General features: G+C 41.6%; 3 protein-coding genes across 7 annotated transcripts; 1 reads left to right on the plus strand and 2 right to left on the minus strand.

Annotated features, from left to right (window-relative positions):
* Positions 1-342: 342 nt before the first annotated feature.
* On the minus strand, positions 343-9,047 carry LOC110521347 (uncharacterized). Its single transcript, XM_021598847.3, has 4 exons — positions 8,143-9,047; positions 7,794-7,846; positions 7,568-7,656; positions 343-5,102 (listed from the first exon to the last, which is right to left on the minus strand). Exons 1-4 carry the CDS (start codon positions 9,045-9,047, stop codon positions 2,181-2,183), a joined length of 3,969 nt encoding a protein of 1,322 aa, XP_021454522.3. The 3' UTR covers positions 343-2,180.
* Positions 9,048-13,528: 4,481 nt separating this feature from the next.
* Positions 13,529-18,051, minus strand: ticam1 (TIR domain containing adaptor molecule 1). 4 transcript variants are annotated; one of them, XM_036969281.2, is made up of 2 exons: positions 17,921-18,051; positions 13,529-16,119 (listed from the first exon to the last, which is right to left on the minus strand). In XM_036969281.2, exon 2 carries the CDS (start codon positions 15,975-15,977, stop codon positions 13,998-14,000), a length of 1,980 nt encoding a protein of 659 aa, XP_036825176.2. In that variant the 5' UTR covers positions 15,978-16,119; positions 17,921-18,051; the 3' UTR covers positions 13,529-13,997. The 4 variants fall into 4 exon arrangements, with proteins under 4 accessions (XP_036825176.2, XP_036825178.2, XP_036825177.2 ...); XM_036969283.2 differs by having other exon boundaries at positions 17,873-17,996; XM_036969282.2 differs by lacking the exon at positions 17,921-18,051 and adding an exon at positions 16,887-17,052.
* On the plus strand, positions 16,793-20,079 carry bet1l (Bet1 golgi vesicular membrane trafficking protein like). 2 transcript variants are annotated; one of them, XM_021598380.3, is made up of 5 exons: positions 16,793-16,979; positions 17,954-18,041; positions 18,331-18,416; positions 18,578-18,634; positions 18,771-20,079. In XM_021598380.3, exons 1-5 carry the CDS (start codon positions 16,974-16,976, stop codon positions 18,936-18,938), a joined length of 405 nt encoding a protein of 134 aa, XP_021454055.2. In that variant the 5' UTR covers positions 16,793-16,973; the 3' UTR covers positions 18,939-20,079.
* Positions 20,080-20,139: the final 60 nt, after the last annotated feature.

The following is a 20,139-nucleotide window of genomic DNA, read 5'->3' on the forward strand; positions in this document are numbered from 1 at the left end:
TGTGAATGCAGTCAGAAACCACAAAGGGGTGAACAGTGTGAAATAATGTTTTTTTGCTGTCAATTTATTCATATTGTTAAAGGGAAGGCCGTTATTGACTGTTCAGATGTGTTCTAAATGTTTTATTTTACCTTTATTTAACTAGGCAAGTCAGTTAAGAAGAAATCATTATTTTCAATGACGGCCTAGGAACAGTGGGTTAACTGCCTGTTCAGGGGCAGAACGACCAGATTTGTACCTTGTCAGCTCGGGGATTTGAACTTGCAACCTTCCAGTCATTAGTCCAACGCTCTAACCACTGTGTCTCAAGTGTATGTATGCATAGTGGTCAATTATAGTATGTTAGGTTTTATTTTTGCTTTATTTGTTGAAAGATTGTAGGAAATGACCGTTTGACTGTAGTATATTATCAGAAAAAGAGATTCATATACAATTTTTGTTAACCATATTTAACATACTGTACATGGCTATTATAAATCTGGAGGCATTGGTACAAAATACATCTAAAATCAGCTTCATTTACACCAAATAAAATAATGCAATAAAAGTTAACAGTAACCACACCAAGCAATGGTCCACAGCCTTGTAACTGGGTATTCTGTATTTTATAAGGATCCCCATTACTCTTCCTGGGGTTCACGTAAAACATGAAGCATGACATAATACAGAACATTAATAGACAAGAACAGTTATTTGAACACAGGGCTTTGAACTAATTTGTGCTCAAACAAACAGCGTACTGTACAAGATGCAACCGTAGTATGGCCTATATGTAGAAACGTCACAAAACATTATATTGGATAAATAATATTGTGTGCTCTATTGAAGGGTCTGCCTTAAACTAACTGACCCTCATAAGTTAATTATAAAACACACTCACCTGTTAATATAATTTTAATAAGAATGTTAAAAAACATATACATTTACTTTGATCAAATCTGGATAGAACGAGGAATATACTGAATTCAAAGTCTTTATTTGCTGTCAACATTTATATTCTACTTTTTACCCACATCATTTTACCAAAAATGGTTACCTTTTGTCATTTGTGTCATCTACATGTAGTCTCAGATGAGGCATAATGACAAATAATGAAACTTAATTGTGGACTTTAGACACTGAAATATATTTTCACATGGAACGTAACTGTTCAATTAGATCTGTAAATGTACAAACCCTATGTTACGACAATGAATTCTATCAATTCTTACATTACCTCTCCCTTTACTCGGTTACAGATCTTTTTTATGTATACAAACCTTTGTCAGGAATGTGGCATCTGCAAAGGACATGAACCGAACCGAACGTAGCTAGTCGAAGTTAACTAGTCAATCAAGGAACTCTAGCCCAGACGTTAGAAATGCTTTGCAGCTTCCGGTTTCATTTCCAAAATAAATGTCTAGAGCTTGTTTTAGAACGCAATTCGATAATGACGTTATATCAGTAGATGGCATACTATAGGCTTGGGCTTCAGAAAATGACTTGTTTGAGAATGATACTATAAAGACACAGAAGACCCTTGTCTGGAAAACCGCCTGAGCTGCAAAATAGAAAGTAAATATGATTTAGGCTTATTCCACTATCTGAATATGCCATGCTGTTGTGTGTTATTTAATGGCCATATTATTGCATAATACATTTGTATAGCCGCGTGGGGCTACTGTAGTGATCATGTAAACTAATGAATCACACTTTTTCCTGTATTTGGGAGCACAGACTGTCGGCCTTATATTAGGCCTTTTGACTGTTGTATTAATGAATTCCACTCTGTAAGAAGGCTTGTTAAAACCATTTACGTTACACAATCCCATCACGCAGAGGCTATATCCATATCAATAAATAAGACAAAACAAAATATTGATTTAGTCTTGGCTATAACCTGTCCTGAGCGAAATTGCCAACGGGTCCCAAATGGTCAAGACTATCTCTAGCCTATTCTTATTGCCAGATCTGTTTTCTCTATCAGCCACTGCACATGCTTCTTAAATTATATTGTTTAACATCTATTTAGAGGCTATATTTAGAGATGAGGCATAATGACAAATAATGAAACTTAATTGTCGTGCACTTTTATAGACACTGAAATATATTTTCACAGGTCTCAACCTATTGTATTATTTATTATCATTGGCTGTTTCTCCCCCTGACAAACCAGCCTGTCTAAAACAGACCAGAAAGTCCTAATGGTATGCAGCAAAAAAGAACACTACAAACAGGGTGGTGTATAACAGTGTTTTTGAGAGATTATGCCAAGAAAATGATTCTCCCCACCACATTATATTGCTCCTGGTGCTATCCTGCCCTCCTTCCACTAGGGGCAGTGTACCTGTAGGCTGATGCTCCACTGTCTCTGTGTCTGGCTGATCTTCCTGGTTGCTCGGGTGCTCCTCATCCACAGACTCACTGATGGACATCATGGACGGTTTGCTGCCTCTTCTGCTTATGGAGGGCCGTTTCCCAAGACTCAAGGCCAAGTCCTTGTTTCGTAGCTTCTGCACTGCCCTTAAACTGCGCATGTACAGTTCTATCTCATCCTCTGACAGAGACTCTGTAGATGCATGGTCCTCCTCGCCCTCCCCTTCACCCTCTTTCCCACTGACAGATTTATCCGATTGAATGCAGGTCTCCCATTCTCCATTGATAGATTCCATTTCTTCATCTCGAGGATGCTTGGTGTCCAGCCTTACGTCATTGATAGTTTCTTTGTGGCAAGGATTTGACACTTCATTTGTCATTAATGTATTATCTACTGGGCTAGATTTTTCTGTGACCTTTACATTTGTGCTCTTACCACCCTCACCCTCATTCATATTGTCCATGTTCATGCTAAACTCGTCTACCAACTCATTTTGATCATCTACTACAATTTCCTTTACTTCTACATCTGCAGTTTCTTCCTCTACAATCTCTTCCTCCTCCTTCTCTTCCTCTACAATATCCTCCTCTCCCTCTACAATCTCATCTTCCTCCCACTCTATCCACTTAACATCCTCCTCCTCTAAATCCTCCATCTCTTCTTCAACTACCACCTTCTCTATTTCTTTCTCCATTTCCTCCTCTCCCTTCACCACCTTCGCTCCATCCTTCACCATTCCTTCTATCTTTTCCCGTATCATAATTTCTTCTTTCTCCTTTTCCACTTCCTCCTCTGTTTCCTCCACCTCCCCTGTCTCCTCCAACTTCTTTGTCCCAACCACCATCTCCTCTTCCACAACTATCTCATCTTCTTCTATTTCCCATTCGTCCCCCTCCACATATTCCCCCATCGTGTCTTCCTCTTCCACAGTCCCCTCCCAGTCTTTTACTATTCGATCTTTCTTTAGAAATGGTTGTCCATTACTTGTGTCTATCTCCTTCTTTGTAGGAACTAAATACTTCTTACTGTTCATCATTACCAGTTCAACTTCCTTATGAATATCTTCTTCTTTGAACTTTGAGCCCTTGTCAGTGTCTTTATCATAATCATACCTCACATAGTTTGACATCTCTCCATCTACATCATCATAATCCTTGTTGTCAATAGAATGCCGGTTTTCTTCATTGCATAAAATGTTTGACACTTCAAATGATAGTTCATCCTTCACTTGATCTGTTTGTTTTCTCATCATTAATTTCTCCAATGATGTCCATTCCTTAATGACAATGGAATCATCTTTCAATGCTGTCCCACTGGTTTCTTCCTCCAGTGTGTCCGTACGGGGCACAGCAAAGTTTTGGTGCACAGTGGTGATCTTTTCCTCGGTCTCTGAAGTGTGAACTTTCAGGTCAGCATCCACAGGCTCTAGCATGGCTATAGGTGTGTCTACTATTTCTGTGAATGGGCTTGTTGACCATTCATCTGTGAGAGGGTTCTCCATTTCATCTGACTCATTAGGTCTCTCATATCCACAACTGGCCCCCTGCAGAGTCATCTCAGCAGAGACATGCTTTGACCCCATTTCAGTTTGTGACTGTAGGAAACTGCCTTGTGTCGCGTCTATCAGAGTTTGTGTTTGTGAAAGTGTTGTGTCCACTGGAGTTTGTAAAGGTGTTGTGTTTGGTAATGGGGTTTGTGTTTGTAAAAGCTTACTGTCCTGGTGCATCTGGGTCTGAGGAGGCAGAATGTTCTCCTCAGACCCCTGGAGGCCTGAGTTCACATTGAGGATTTGTGCCCTGAGAGCAGCAGCAGTGTTCAGGGCAGTGTGAGTCCTGAGAAGACCTCCTGCCTCTTCTGACAGAAGTTTAGGTTCAGACTCTCTTTCTGTACTTAATCCAGAGCTGAAGTGTTCTGGGTTTGATTTAAGAGACCCCTGTTGATCTACAGGCTTGTCATCAGGTGTTCCACGAGTATCAGCTGAAACACAGGAGTGAGTTTCTACTTCCTCTGTGGATGGGTAACTCTGGGCTGTGTAGGCTGTTGAATCCCATTCATGCAATTGACCACTTGTTCGATTCCCTCTATGGGTGAAGCTTGGACTCCCACTCTCCACTCCACCAAACCCCTGACAGTATGGTGGGGCCACAACATTACCAAACATAAAGCTATTGGTCTGGCTGCCTGGGACTGGGCCTGCTGTGCTGTTCTCCAACCTGACAATGTTATCTGAATGTGTTATGTCTGTGCTGATGGCAGATCCACCCTTCTCCGTTTCCATCTGCATCAGAGCCCTTCCCTCCACACTGAAAACAGACGTATCACCATTTTGGCTCACAGCAACAGGTTGATCAGTTGAATCTGACTTGCTGCTGGGGATCAGTGAGGCCTGTTTCCCTCTCAGCTCTGATGGGGCTGATCGGAACGTTGGGTCTATTTTCTCAGGTTTCACTGACTCCTGCCAAGACGTGCTGTCTGGGATACCAGGAGACAGTTTGCACGTAGACAGAGAATCTGTTGCCTGCAGCCCAAACCCTTTCCTGCCCTGTGGTGGCAGTGGTTGTACCTCAGGCCTATTTGAAAGCTTTTCCTGTGGGAATGTGCTTTCCTGTGGGATCTGTGATGGTTCCACTGCTCCCTTCTCTTTCTCTTGGGTCTCATCCTCTCTCTGGGTGAAGTAGTCCCGCACCTTCGCCAATCGTGCTGCCTTTCGTCGGTTTCTTCTGCTGGAGTTCCGGCTGCTCTCAACCTGTCAAACAACAAGAAGGATAGATTCAGTTCATCTTTCCCACACAATGCCTCCTCAATGGTTAGGCTTGTTTGGTGAGGATGATATCTAGAGAGGCACGTTCAGATTAAATATTGCTCATGATTAAGCCAAAACATATTTATGTACATTTAATCTTGGCCCCTGAACAAAATCTCACATGAGCACTGGCCTCTGGCCAGTAACATTATAATGTGTTTGTTTGTCTCGACTCACAAGAGACTGATAAATATTTAAAAGAGAGTGTGTTACCAATGCAATGTATAGCTCAGTCACTCATGTGACCATGTAAGACCCCTCTTAGCTCCTGTAAAGCAACATTTATAAATACTTGGCATTTAACTCTTTCAGGGGGACACAACCTGTATATCCTCAAGTGTCAAAGATGCAACTAGGACAGAATGTTAAAGTAATGACCCTAAGTGCTCAGACAGCAGTGATCACGTGACATATTGAGAAAGAGCAACAGGGTTCACACTCTTGTTTCAGAGGTCACCCCAAAATGTTTAAGCCTAACCATAGCATTTGACCATGCTATTTACTGTATATTTCAAAAGTAACTCAATTAAACCCTCTTTAAACCCTTAATTAAACTAAATTAAACCCTCTTTAAACCCTTAATTAAACTAAATTAAACCCTCTTTAAACCCTTAATTAAACTAAATTAAACCCTCCTTGAAGGCCACAATAACAAGAAAATCACTATTCTTGTTTTTTTTATATCCATACAGTACCAGTCAAAAGTTTGGACACACCTACTCATTCAAGGGTTTTTCTTTATTTGTACTATTTTCTACATTGTAGAATAATAGTGAAGACATCAAAACTATGAAATAACACACATGGAATCATGTAGTAACTAAAAAAAGTGTTAAACAAATCAAAATAGATTTAAAATGTGAGATTTTTCAAAGTTGCCACCCTTTGCCTTGATGACAGCTTTGCACACTCTTGGCATTCTCTCAACCAGCTTCACGAAGTGGTCACCTGAAATTCATTTCAATTAACAGGTGTGCCTTGTTAAAAGTTCATTTGTGGAATTTCCACCCTTTACCTTAATGACAACTTTGCACACTCTTGGCATTCTCTCAACCAGCTTCACCTGGAATGCTTTTCCAACAGCCTTGAAGGGGTTCCCACATATGCTGTGCACTTGTTGGCTGCTTTTCCTTCACTCCGTGGTCCAACTCCTCCCAAACCATCTCAATTGGGTTGTGGAGACCGGATCATCTGATGCAGCACTCCATCACTCTCCTTCTTGTTCAAATAGCCCTTACACAGCCTGTCAGTGTGTTGGGTCATTGTCCTGTTGAAAACAAATGATAGTCCTGCTAAGCGCAAACCAGATTGGAAGGCGTATCACTGCAGAATGCTGTAGTAGTCATGCTAGTTAAGTGTGCTTTGAATTCTAAATAAAATTACCAACATTGTCACCAGCAAGGCACCCCCACACCACCTCCATTTTTCACGATGGGAACCACACATGCAGAGATCATCCGTTCACCTACTCTGCGTCTCACAAAGACACGGCATTTGGAACCAAAAATCTCAAATTTGGACTCATCAGACCAAAGGACAGATTTCCACCGGTCTATGATCCATTGCTCGTGTTTCTTGGCCCGCGCAAATCTCTTCTTCTTATTGGTGTCCTTTAGTAGTGGTTTCTTTGCAACAGTGCGACCATGAAGGCCTGATTCACGCAGTCTTCTCTGAACAGTTGATGTTGAGATGTCTGTTACTTGAAATCTGAGAAGCATTTATTTGGGCTGCAATGTCTGAGGCTGGTAACTCTAATAAACTTATCCTCTGCAGCAGACCTCTGCAAAAGTCCTCTGGGTCTTCCTTTCCTGTGGCGGTCCTCATGAGAGACAGTTTGATCATAGCGCTTGATGGTTTTTGTGACTGCACTTGAATAAACTTTCAAAGTTCGTGAAATTTTCCGGATTGACTGACCTTCATGTCTTAAAGTAATGATGGGCTGTCGTTTCTATTTGCTTATTTGAGCTGTTTTGCCATAATATGGACTTGGTATTTTACCAAATAGAGCTATCTTCTGTATACCACCCATACCTTGTCACAACACAACTGATTGGCTACATGATTACTACATGATTCCATATATGTTATTTCATAGTATTGATGTCTTCACTATTATTCTACAATGTAGAAAATAGTAAAAATAAAGAAAAAATCTTGAATGAGTAGGTGTGTCCAAATGTTTGACTGGTACTGTGTGTATATATATATATATATATATATTTGTTTTAATCAGACCTTTATTTTAATAAGGAGTCTCATCGAGACCCAGTGTCCTTTACAAGCCCTGCAAAGGCCCATTTGAAAAAGTTATGTAAATCTATGTATCACAAGGCTTATGTTGTAAGAAAACACTAGATAAATGACATCATTAGATGTTCTGAAATCCAAATTCCACAGGTATTACTCACCATTAATTTCTGACGATCATCTTGGAGTGCTCCTGACTGAGACTCAGAAGTGTTCACACTAGCCATCTTCCCTCCACGGTTGTGTACGTCTAGAGAGGAATAATTTACATTAGTTCAGGATTTATTGCAATTGGTTTTAGTTAATGACTTCATCTAATTGGTTTTATCCGCTGTACATCTGAGTCATTTGACTTTTGAATGTTTTAGTACAATGAACGATGATTACCTGAAGATTCAGCATTGGTTGACGACCAGTTTTCATCACAGGGAAAGTCATGACTGTAAATAAATGAAATGAAAGCTCGGGCAAAAAGACCCCAACAGCAATTGTCCAAATCTAATATCATCATTTTATAATAAACTGTCAGTTTATTTATCTTTAGGAAGTAAAAAGGGTGTATGTTAAGGTGAGGCAATATCAATATGAAAGCATTGTGTAGCTGTCACTTTACTGGACCACTAGACTGGACCACACATAACCCCTCTATTAGTTTGATTAAAAAAAGTACTAGCATTCAATAATTCCATCAATCGACACTCAAAACAAACCTGTTGATTAATCTGACCATCCTCACCTGATGGCTTTCAGGATGCTTTTCCTGCGCCCGCTTTGGTCTTTTTCTGGTTTCTCTTTCGACTCCTTGATTTTCTGGTGACAAAACATCACATAGTTCTGGTCACTATTGTTGGCCCAGAAAGTCCCAACAGGGGTCTCGTACCGGAGACAGAAGTCCACTCTGGCCCCCTTTTCCCCAAAGGGGGGCACCAGGGTGAGCTTGAATGAGAAGCAGTCAGTGTCTCCATCGCTGGACCCTGGTATGTACTCTGCCAGCAGGTCAAAGTGCGTGGCCCAGGCATCCAGCAAGGTGCGGATGTACACCATCTTATCAAAGGAGACATTGAGAACGCGGACCACCCCCCATAGTATTGTAGTCTGGTAGAGTAACTCAATGCTCTCCAGCTCTAGCTTCTGCTCCTGAACTCTCAGGACCATGGCTTCTTGGGATGGTGAAGGAGTGTATAACGAGGACAAGTAGTATTCCTCTACCTCTTTCTCTCCCTCCATGGCATTGAAGTTCAGCGGGATTGTTATGTCCCACGAGTCAAACTCTTTCACTTTCACCAGGTTTAGGCCGAGGGCGTCCGCAAAGGACACTCTCCGAGAGCTGGATGGGGTGAGCTCGAGCTCACAGTCCTTTAAATCACTGGCGCTCCTTCTCCGTGGGAGAGGAGAGGACTTGGGCCTGATGCCACCGATCACCTCCGCGTCGTTCGCCTCATCCCCATCCCAGGTGATAAGCCCTGGGACACCCAGGAGGCTGCTGACCGCAGTGGGTATTGGTTCGACTGCAGAAGGCTCCATTGGGCTGTCTAGTGACAGAGTGAAGGGGAATCGCAGAGCCGAGTTCTCTGCTTTTCTCTGGCAACTGACATTCAACATGCTGTGACTAAACAGATGGATTCGAGTTACAGATGACATTGTAGCAAGGGCCAGCACTATAAATAGGTCAGAAGGGACTTCAACTATGCAGTGTGGGCTCAGGAGAATACTGAGAACACATAATCTCAATGCCTCTTCTTTGAGACACTACTTTGCAACAATGATATACATACAGTGCCTTGCGAAAGTATTCGGCCCCCTTGAACTTTGCGACCTTTTGCCACATTTCAGGCTTCAAACATAAAGATATAAAACTGTATTTTTTTGTGAAGAATCAACAACAAGTGGGACACAATCATGAAGTGGAACGACATTTATTGGATATTTCAAACTTTTTTAACAAATCAAAAACTGAAAAATTGGGCGTGCAAAATTATTCAGCCCCCTTAAGTTAATACTTTGTAGCGCCACCTTTGCTGTGATTACAGCTGTAAGTCGCTTGGGGTATGTCTCTATCAGTTTTGCACATCGAGAGACTGAATTTTTTTCCCATTCCTCCTTGCAAAACAGCTCGAGCTCAGTGAGGTTGGATGGAGAGCATTTGTGAACAGCAGTTTTCAGTTCTTTCCACAGATTCTCGATTGGATTCAGGTCTGGACTTTGACTTGGCCATTCTAACACCTGGATATGTTTATTTTTGAACCATTCCATTGTAGATTTTGCTTTATGTTTTGGATCATTGTCTTGTTGGAAGACAAGTCCCAGTCTCAGGTATTTTGCAGACTCCATCAGGTTTTCTTCCAGAATGGTCCTGTATTTGGCTCCATCCATCTTCCCATCAATTTTAACCATCTTCAATGTCCCTGCTGAAGAAAAGCAGGCCCAAACCATGATGCTGCCACCACCATGTTTGACAGTGGGGATGGTGTGTTCAGCTGTGTTGCTTTTACGCCAAACATAACGTTTTGCATTGTTGCCAAAAAGTTCAATTTTGGTTTCATCTGACCAGAGCACCTTCTTCCACGTTTGGTGTGTCTCCCAGGTGGCTTGTGGCAAACTTTAAACGACACTTTTTATGGATATCTTTAAGAAATGGCTTTCTTCTTGCCACTCTTCCATAAAGGCCAGATTTGTGCAATATACGACTGATTGTTGTCCTATGGACAGAGTCTCCCACCTCAGCTGTAGATCTCTGCAGTTCATCAAGAGTGATCATGGGCCTCTTGGCTGCATCTCTGATCAGTCTTCTCATTGTATGAGCTGAAAGTTTAGAGGGACGGCAAGGTCTTGGTGGATTTGCAGTGGTCTGATACTCCTTCCATTTCAATATTATCGCTTGCACAGTGCTCCTTGGGATGTTTAAAGCTTGGGAAATATTTTTGTATCCAAATCCGGCTTTAAACTTCTTCACAACAGTATCTCAGACCTGCCTGGTGTGTTCCTTGTTCTTCATGATGCTCTCTGCGCTTTTGACGGACCTTTGAGACTATCACAGTACAGGTGCATTTATACGGAGACTTGATTACACACAGGTGGATTGTATTTATCATCATTAGTCATTTAGGTCAACATTGGATCATTCAGAGATCCTCACTGAACTTCTGGAGAGAGTTTGCTGCACTGAAAGTAAAGGGGCTGAACAATTTTGCACGCCCAATTTTTCAGTTTTTGATTTGTTAAAAAAGTTTGAAATATCCAATAAATGTCGTTCCACTTCATGATTGTGTCCCACTTGTTGTTGATTCTTCACAAAAAAATACAGTTTTATATCTTTATGTTTGAAGCCTGAAATGTGGCAAAAGGTCGCAAAGTTCAAGGGGGCCGAATACTTTCGCAAGGCACTGTAGTTATACATTGGAATTATAGGCTGATTTCAACTAACTTCCCTATTTGATTCCAACTAATCTCGAGTCCGAGAACGAGATCTCATGTGTGCGCTGTCACAAAAGACTATATTCGAACCAAAACAACATTTTCTATGATAGTTTGTTGTCTCTTATGTGGAAAGCAATGTTCTTCAACTTCTCCTAATAAGGGTTGAAGGGTTAATCGTGTAATAAATACTGGATTAAACATGTTGGATTTGAAGATGATACTCCTTATAGACACTTCAGGTTAACTGCCAACACGCCCCAAAATGTTTCAAATATTTAAAGCCTTTTTTTTCTATCATAATGTCCAAAACTCTGCACTCTGCAGAACATAACATACTTTGCCTTATCAGAAATAACATTATTTAAGGGTTAACCCCATTGTGCAACTCAAAATGGCAAACAATGACCACCTAGCATCTTATCAGAATTCACTATGTACAGTTTCCTTTTTGATGAGGAATGTTTCATCAGAGTACCTTTTATCTGTGAGAATGTGGCATGCCCAACCCAAATCATGCAGGGACTGAATGTGGTTAAGAAGAAAGTAGCTATAAAAGACTCAAACCGATCAAACCATCACAAGAAACACAGGTAGCCAAAAGCAGAAATGCCTTTCTACTAATACCAGACAGCATGTAGGAATACTCTCTAAAGACACTCTTGTACTGCAAAGCTGACAACTGAAATTCACGACAAACAAACAGATATGGACACAGAAAAAGAGATGTTAGAATTACAGCCAGTAGAAGGTATGTGCAGAGAGGTAAAGGTAGGTGGAGTAATTTCCAAGGAGACAGAGATGGAAGAGCTGTGGTCAGGGTCAGTCAGAGACCCTGACACTGTTCCAGTAAAGACTGAGGTCCTCAAGACAGACCTCAGCACTGTTCGCGAGGACATCCCCACAGAAACAGCCAGTCTGCCGGGTGGCATTCAGTCCGAGCCCTCAGACAGAAACAAAACTTGTGAGGGAGAGGACACAATACATGGGACCTAGGCCCACCCATTGGGGAGCCAGGCTCAGCCAATCAGAATGAGTTTTTCCCAACAAACGGGCTTTATTACAGATAGAAATACTCCTGTTTCATCAGCTGTCTGGGTGGCTGGTCTCTGAAGGCAGATGTCTAGGTCCTGGGCTGGCCTGGTTACACATGTTCTGTGATTGTGAGGCCGATTGGACGTACTGCAAATTTCTCTAAAATGACGTTGGCGCCTGCTTATGGTAGAGAAATTAACATTCAATTCTCTGGAAACAGCTCTGGTGGACGTTCCTGCAGTCAGAATGCCAATTGTATGCTCCCACAAAACTTGAGACATCTGTGGCATTGTGTTGTGTGACAAAACTGCACATTTTAGAGTGACCTTTTATTGTCCCCAGCACAAGGGGACCTGTGTGTTGATCATGCTGTTAAATCAGCATCTTGATATGCCACATCTGTCGGGTGGATGGATTATCTTGGCGAAGAAAAAATGCTCACTAACGGATGTAAACAAATTTGTGCACAAAATTTGACATAAATAATGTTTCTGTGTACAGAACATTTCTGGGATCTTTTATTTCAGCTCATGAACATGGGACCAAAACTTTACATGTTGCATTTTTGTTCTGTATAAAAGGACCATAATTGGAAATAAGTAATTGTTTTATCCTTGATAGTTAAACTAGGTATTGGCTGTATAGCCTATGTATTTAAGAAAATATATATAGTCAAAATTGTATCAAACTATAAATCAAGGTGGGCCGCTGCAAGGACAGGAAGGGCCACCATTGGGGCATCCACCCAGCCCACCTGGGAAACTTCCTGTCGGGGGACTTCAGGCAGCACAGGAAGGCCAGGAAGAGCAGGCACCAGAGGGAGCTGGAGGACGGGTACAGTACAGCTGGTTCTCTGGGCTGGTCCTGGACCGAGCTAGGCTGTAGCCATCGGGAGAGGCACTGTGGGGGTAGAAGTGGGCTGCATGGATCCTGGGGCTGGATGAAGCCACAGTACCCTCCACAGGAACCTAGAGGTTATTATGACACTACTGCGTTTGTGGACTGGACTTTGCCTTTCGATCACTCACAGAGGCTCCATGGAGGTGGAGTGGGATCTCTGGGAACTTATTACCCAATCGAGAGGTTCCCGGACTCTTATGACAGAACTATGCGACCGGAGAGATGGTGCTATGATTGGCCCATGAAACCCACATGGAGACTGCATAGCTGGGACAAACATGGCCCAAATCATGTGTGCATGACCGGGGGAAAGGAGTCATGTAACAGTGTGTTAGTGGGCCTGCATCCGCTCTACTCCCTGCCGGGCTGCCAATGGAGGTCCCCAGTCTTCAAGAACATTATATTCCCTTAGCCAGTATTTTAAAATAAATGTATTTTACCAACCTGTTGTAAAGGTTATTACAATCAGAAAACCTGATATGGGGGAAAATACAGATACATGTCTGACTACATTGAACTTCTTGTTTCTTTTGCTCTCTCATACACTACATGTTTTACCCATGCACATTCACTGACATTTCTACGAACTCTGCATATATCTAAATCTTTGTTGTTTGTATTTTATATAAAATGTTACGCACCTCTAGACTATTGATTGAATAAAATGTAATCATGCTTGAATTCCTTTATGCTGCTCTATTGGTGATCCAAACACAGTTGGCCTTGTTAGTTAAACACAGTATCAACAAATAGGTTCAGGTGAAAAGAGGAACTGGAGCCTTACGTATTTATTGCATATCAGAAGTAATTGAACACAATGAAGAAAAAAACACATACAATTTTAAAAGAGAAACAATTATATTAAACCACAACAAACTTATCTTATTACCTATTCACCAGTTTGCACCAATCCCCTCATTCTCAGTGTACCTGAGACTGCACCTTTGTCTCCAGATTTAAAATGACAGCTTTTGCAAGCGATGACAGTTGATTCAAAATGAGAACTTTCACTTAAATGGTACAGGGCATCAGAAATGATTTGTTTAAGTAATCAACTAACGTAACATTGAACTATGATCATACTCAATGCAAAAACACCATCAATACACAAAATGGCCATCAAGAAGAAAATAAACAGGATATCTGTTCCAAAAGTGTGATATAAATGATTACTCCTAAATGATTACTCCAGAATAACTAGCTTTCCCATTTAACCCTCTTCTTTATTACATCATATTCAATTTAGAACCTGTCCTCTTCATCCCCACTGCTGTCCCCTCCTTGTCCGACAGTCATTTTAGAGTCATTCCCAAACATGATATAGCGAGCATTCTGGATGTGGATGTTTCCGGGTGGGTGACTCCACCCACGTTGCGGTGGTGTCACTGACATATTGGACACATTTATAGGTGTACTTCCTAAAAATGGAGCAGTAGTAAAGTGAGGCATTGCGGGAGTCGAGGGTTGATTGGAAAGTTGTTGTTGCAACAAATATCTCTGCATTCTTTCCGTCTCCTGACCACGAATTAAATCCATTTGAAGCCTTTCCTCTAGTCGTAGTCTCTCCTGTCTCCTAACCTGCGCCCTCACTGCCTGCTCGCTCAACCACAACCTCCTCTGTTTAGCAATCCTTGCTGGAGCCATGGCCCTTTTTGCCTTTCTCTCAAAGGCATTACCTTCCTCTAACGGAATAAAGATCCTCAGAACTTTGGGCATGTTCTCTCGAGGCATACGGTTCTCCTGTGGCAGAAAAGGGATGACAGTGTTGTACTTGTGCAGGTTCTCAATGGCATTCATGAGCACAGAACTGGTTTCTACCTCCAGCAGACGGGTGTTGAAGTTGCGAGTAAGCATCAGGATAGTGAAGGCTGAATTGTTGATGGCATCCTCCACACACATGAGGGTGTTCCTGCCTGGGATGGCAAAGTCCTGAGAGAAGGTTGCTCCTTCACCACCAACTATAGACTCTAGTTCCTCTTTAAACTTCTCAGCCATATCCACATCCTCTGCTGCATGCAGGATCACAAAGGAGAAAAACACTTCCTCCTCCTCCTCCTCCTGATTTGGGGTTTTCAATGGAACACTTGCTGACACTGGTTCAGTGGTAGTTGGATGAGAAGTTGGCCTATTGTTGTTTGAGGGAGGCACAAGGTTATTTTTTGGGCATGGTTTGGAATGTGCGTTTGGACTCTCAGGTTTATCGAACTTAGTCTGAACTGGAGTGAAATTGACAGGAGAAAGGGGTGAAACTCTCACCTCTGACCCTGTTCTGTGTTCACAAGACACTGCAACACTTGTAACTCTGTCCATTTCTCCTTTAACAGGCTTAGGCACATCTTGTGTGGGTGGTATATCCTGAGACGTAACCCTGGAAAAGTATTTAAATGCACCTTCATCTCCTGTATTTGTACCATAATGTGGAACAGGTGATTGTACGGGTTCCAAATTCATTGGAGGAGGCTGCGATGGGATGTTGCTTGTTTTAAAGCCAACTGTTTCGGATACACTGATCTCCAAGTGAGAAGGGTAGGAACATATGGAGGTGTCATCCCGTAGGGAGGACGGCGGACTGTGACTACTTCCTGTCTGATTGGGAAAGCCTGGTTTTTGTAAAGCTGTGCTCCCTTGGTCCAGCGTCGGGATGGAGCAAAGGCCTGATGAGGAGTCCTTAGGGAAACACATCCCCCCAACTGTGTCCTCAATCTGAGGCCCGCAGACCCTGTTGGCTTCTTCTCTCAGCTGCATCTGTATGTATTCTGATTCGGAACTCTCTTCACCACTGTTCTTGTTCTTGAATGTGGCTAGAGCTGTCTGGTAAGCCAAATCCCTCAGAGATGAGTCACACAACCTCTCCTCAGCCAACACCTTGAAAATCCTCGCTAGGTCTGCTAAGGTGCCCACGGTACACTCTTGGAAAGGAACCATGCTCACTGTTAAGTCCTCCAACTTGACTCCACACATTCTCACCTTTTCAGCCAGATGGTTAGCAATGATGTTGTTGTCCCCCAAAGCCTGGAGCTTGTTCAGTGCCTCTGGCCTCTTCCCGAGGCGGATGAGAGACATGGCATGTACCAACTCCTCGGCCAGGCTATCACCCAACTTGAAAGTCAGGCTTAGCTGTCTCTCGTATGGGACCTTAGAGAGGATCTTAAAGGCATCCACTAACCCAGTCCCTCCTCTGGGCTCATCTTCTGCATGAGCTTCCCTGTCCATCTCTAACATCCCTTTCTGATGATATCCTTAACTAATGTATTTGAAATCAGATCCAACATTGTTTTGCCAGTTACTTCATCCCTTATGGTGTGTAGACGGCATCATATCTTTGATTCATCAACTTTATTCCACATAAGCACTGACAGGTAAACTGAAATGTAGAGACAAACATGTGAGTAAACTGGAAACATTTCAAAATACATCATACAAATCCTGATATATCAAATGACAAAAACATTGTGCTTTGTAATTAGATAATTCTGTAATGCTTTTTTAATGCAATAGGTTTATTTAGAATGAAAGTCCCCAAGAGCATCAATATTGATTCTACTCACACTAAAGACTACAAAGCAGCAACACTGCTTATTATTTCAAGTTTGCATAATCCTAGGTGGTGCTGTAAATGTAGGCCTACTACTAGGCCGCATACCTGGGTACATCAATTTAGTCCTTTAAGAAATTGCAATGTCAGCGATCGATATAAATCACGAAAGTGGCCTAATTATAGGCCTACAACACCATCATATAATCCATGTTGAAGTAGTAGTAGTAAACCCTGCGACAACAGTCATTCATTAAAACGGGTACAACTTACCGATAAGGAAAAGAGTAACAACAAATCCACCAGGTCACATATTATGTGATATAAATCGCGTTTACATTCTCGGAATTTATATTACGTTCTGTGGTTTTGTCTAGAAAATATACAGCTTTTGTCAAAATTGACTTATCAAATCAGGTTATGGTTAGGGTGAACTAAAATGCAAAACAAAAAATAACTTAGACATCAATTTGACAAAAGTTGCATCCCATTTTGGCACGACAGCATTCAGAATTTAGCCTCGAATCGAGAACACATTCTGTCTCTACACGCCGCGAACCAAGGAAACGATTTTCATTTCTGGGGTGTAGCTATACCTTGTGCTGATTCCTTCGCAAAACGTTTCGTCGGTCGCAACTTTTACTCCAAGCGGAAAACGCAAACGGACATCTTATATTGGACAAATGCGGGTATGTCCCTCCCCGTTTTGTTCAGTTGTCTTTGTGGCTTCCGTTTGGTTCATGAACGGTTAACCGTTTCCGTAATGAATACACCCCTGGTCTCAACCAACCTACAGCAGGAAGAGGAAAATAGAGGCCCAACTCTGCGGAAATTCTGGCTCCCTCCAGCAAATTGCGTTTTTTCGCCCACCAAACAAGAAGTTGTTGTGTTTTTATTTTAACCTCTATTTAGCTAGACAAGTCGGTTAAGAACAAATTATTAATTACAATAACGGCCTACACCGGCCGTGAGATGCAGTGCCTTAGACCACTGCGCCATTCGGGAGCCCATAGAGGACAATGAGATTGTCAAATTTGGTCAACAAAATAATGAATGGTTTATTTGCTACGTGAGGTTTATTTGATCAAATATACGTTTCGTAATGCTTAAGTTGTTACGAGTGTACTGATATAATATTGCTATTTTGGGGCTCAGCGGTCTAAGGCACTGCATCTCCGTGCTAGAGGCGTCTCAACAAACCCTGGTTCGATTCCAGGCTGTATCACAACCGGCCGTCATTGGGAGTCCCATAGGGCAGCGCACAATTGGCCCAGTGTCATTAGGGTTTGCCCGGGGTAGGCTGTCATTGTAAATAAGAATTTGTTCCAAACTGACTTGCCTAGTTAAATAAAAATATAGGACACGTGACATCCCAGCAACTTTGAGAAAAAACACTTCATATCGGAGTTGTCTCGAGATGGCTATGCATATTCATGCCATGAGGCTAGTAGCATACATCGCTCTTCATTGAATGCATGCGGTTGACGTCCAAAACCCTAATCAAATATTCAAAGAGATTACAAGCATGAAATGTATCCACCAATCCAAAGAAAGGCGGTAACTAGATTGTCAGTTGGGCTACCTTGTGGACAAAGATTCCCATTGTTAGAGCGAAGAGACATGTATGTACCTTGTCTGTATAGCCATAATCTTTCCCCCACAGTCGTTGCATCCAAACAGCGCAGTGGTTTCAACGGGCTTCCGTAAATTTGCTGATACGTCAACAGCCAAGATGGCGGACTGGAATCGAGGTAATTTGATAAGTGACACGTCTTCGTAATGAACATTGTTGACCAATGTTCTTAATCTAACATTTTTACGGACTAATCATTTTGAAAGAATTGTATGTAGATTGCTTTTTATGTGTGAAGTGTAGATTATCGCGCTTTTTATGTGTGAAGTGTAGATAGTCGAGCTAACGTTAGCTGTCTCTGGTCGTAGTTATATATTAAGTTTGTAAGCATTACGTTATTTTTTTTACGTGATATCTTGCTCGTATGTAAATATCATATTATTCACTCCCTGTGCTTGTCATGATAGGACAAGGTGCTGTTGACGATATGTTGGACGCGGAAAACAAGCTTATGGCTGACAATTTGGCGTCCAAAGTTTCCAGATTGAAATCGGTATGTATGACCACTGACAAATTACATCTAATTTACCGGCGGTGTGCTACCAACAGCTTGCAAATAAAGTAGCAGGCATAGCTAGTATTGTTGTACAAGTTAGCTGCTAATGTTAACTTAATTTAAAAAGTAAATAAAATAATTTATTGTTATTTTTAAAGCTTGCCTACGACATTGACAAAGAAGCAGAAGACCAAAATTCCTATTTGGATGGCATGGTAAGTCTTGAGTGGGGGCAGGGTAATCTGAATGTAGCTGTTTGTAGCAATTGGCTGTCTAGTTCTGCATCAGATGAGTTTCCTGATGTATGTAGTAGCAAGTTCAATCAATCCACTCTTCCTTTTCTGTTTTTAGGATTCCAATTTTCTGAGTGCTACAGGACTGTTGACTGGCAGTGTGAAGAGGTTCTCTGGCATGGTGCGATCTGGAAGAGACAATCGCAAAATCCTCTGCTATGTCTCAGTAGGACTGGTCTTTGTCTTCTTCCTGCTCTACTATCTCATCTACAGGGTCCAGAACTGAAGAGCTTTAACAAGAATGGACATTTATAGTGTGGCTGGCTACTTTCCTCTCAGTTATACCAAGAAAGACCAAATATAAACTTTTATTGTGAAGATTTTGGATAGGAAATCATCTCACCCATCACCCCCTCTCCAATTCTCGATATAATAATGTCTTCTGCTCGAAATGAAATACAGTATGTGCAGATGTGTATATAATTTGTCTCAGTTATATGAGAACTTTCATTGTATATACATTATCTAAGACCCCAGTCATGTAAAACTGAATGTTTGCCCTCCCCCCCTCATCCTTACCAGGATGCAGTTGAAAGCAGGATAGTCCTTTATTTACATTGATAAATAGCCCTAGAGATTGGCAGTGTGTCAAAGAATGTCCCAGTGCCCTTTTCACATTACTGAGCCAAGACAGGCAGTACTGACCATAGGTACAATAAGAGATTGTCCTCGGTTATGGCTTATTCTTGTGTTTTGTAATAGTAGTTTGAAGACATGCTCCGGTACTTTGGCGATTTAGTAAGTATTTTTTAAGACCTCCCGCTTTGGGCAGGATGTGTCACTGTGTAGTTCACACATGCATAATCTATGAGCAGAATTTCTGTTTTATCTCAACTAGCCATGAAATCCCTAGTTTGAAAGCAACCTTTTTTTCTGGAAACTGATGTAGTGTGCCATTTTCCATGAGCGTTACTTTCAGAACTACGGGCTAAAAAGTATACAAAAGTACTGTAGAATCTCTAAGACATTGCCTAAACTTTAACAATCCCTTATTCTGTGATATTAAGTTGTCAGCACCTGGCATGTAATTAACTGTTGTTGCATTTCCTAAACAACTACATAACATGATCCTACATAACATAATCCTTTTTTCCAGTGAGTTGTATAAATCCTTGTAATGTATGTGTAATAAACATTTTGATACTACAGTCGACTCCGGATAAGTGTGAACTCCACAGGTCCCAATTCAATTTTTCTTGCTCTGAATATCTGCTCCAGTGGTTCGTGTAGTTAATGCAGTCCTGAACCAATGGAGACATTTCACTTATCAGGAGTCGACTAGTTTACAGATGGTTGATTTTTACAGAGATGGCAAGACATTTAGATTTTAAGGATATTAAATGAGATTTTGTAAAAATCTGTTGTAAGTAATAATTTGCTCAATCTACCACTATCCAGATCTGAGTGATCCAATTAGTCCATGAGCC

The sequence above is a fragment of the Oncorhynchus mykiss genome, chromosome 4 (assembly GCF_057628025.1).
Source record: "Oncorhynchus mykiss isolate SJ-2025 chromosome 4, ASM5762802v1, whole genome shotgun sequence".
Lineage (NCBI taxonomy): Eukaryota > Metazoa > Chordata > Actinopteri > Salmoniformes > Salmonidae > Oncorhynchus > Oncorhynchus mykiss.

Bases quoted from the DNA above. Each gene is read 5' to 3' on its own strand.
- ticam1 (XM_036969281.2), bottom strand. From the start codon at position 15,977: ATGTTAGAGATGGACAGGGAAGCTCATGCAGAAGATGAGCCCAGAGGA.
- bet1l (XM_021598380.3), top strand. The intron at 18,042-18,330 runs GTAATTTGATAA...TTGTCATGATAG, and splicing joins GATGGCGGACTGGAATCGAG to GACAAGGTGCTGTTGACGAT. The intron at 18,635-18,770 runs GTAAGTCTTGAG...TTCTGTTTTTAG, and splicing joins ATTCCTATTTGGATGGCATG to GATTCCAATTTTCTGAGTGC.
- LOC110521347 (XM_021598847.3), bottom strand. From the start codon at position 9,047: ATGTCATCTGTAACTCGAATCCATCTGTTTAGTCACAGCATGTTGAAT. The intron at 7,847-8,142 runs GTGAGGATGGTC...ATTTATTTACAG, and splicing joins AGCATCCTGAAAGCCATCAG to TCATGACTTTCCCTGTGATG. The intron at 7,657-7,793 runs GTAATCATCGTT...ATTCCTCTCTAG, and splicing joins AACCAATGCTGAATCTTCAG to ACGTACACAACCGTGGAGGG.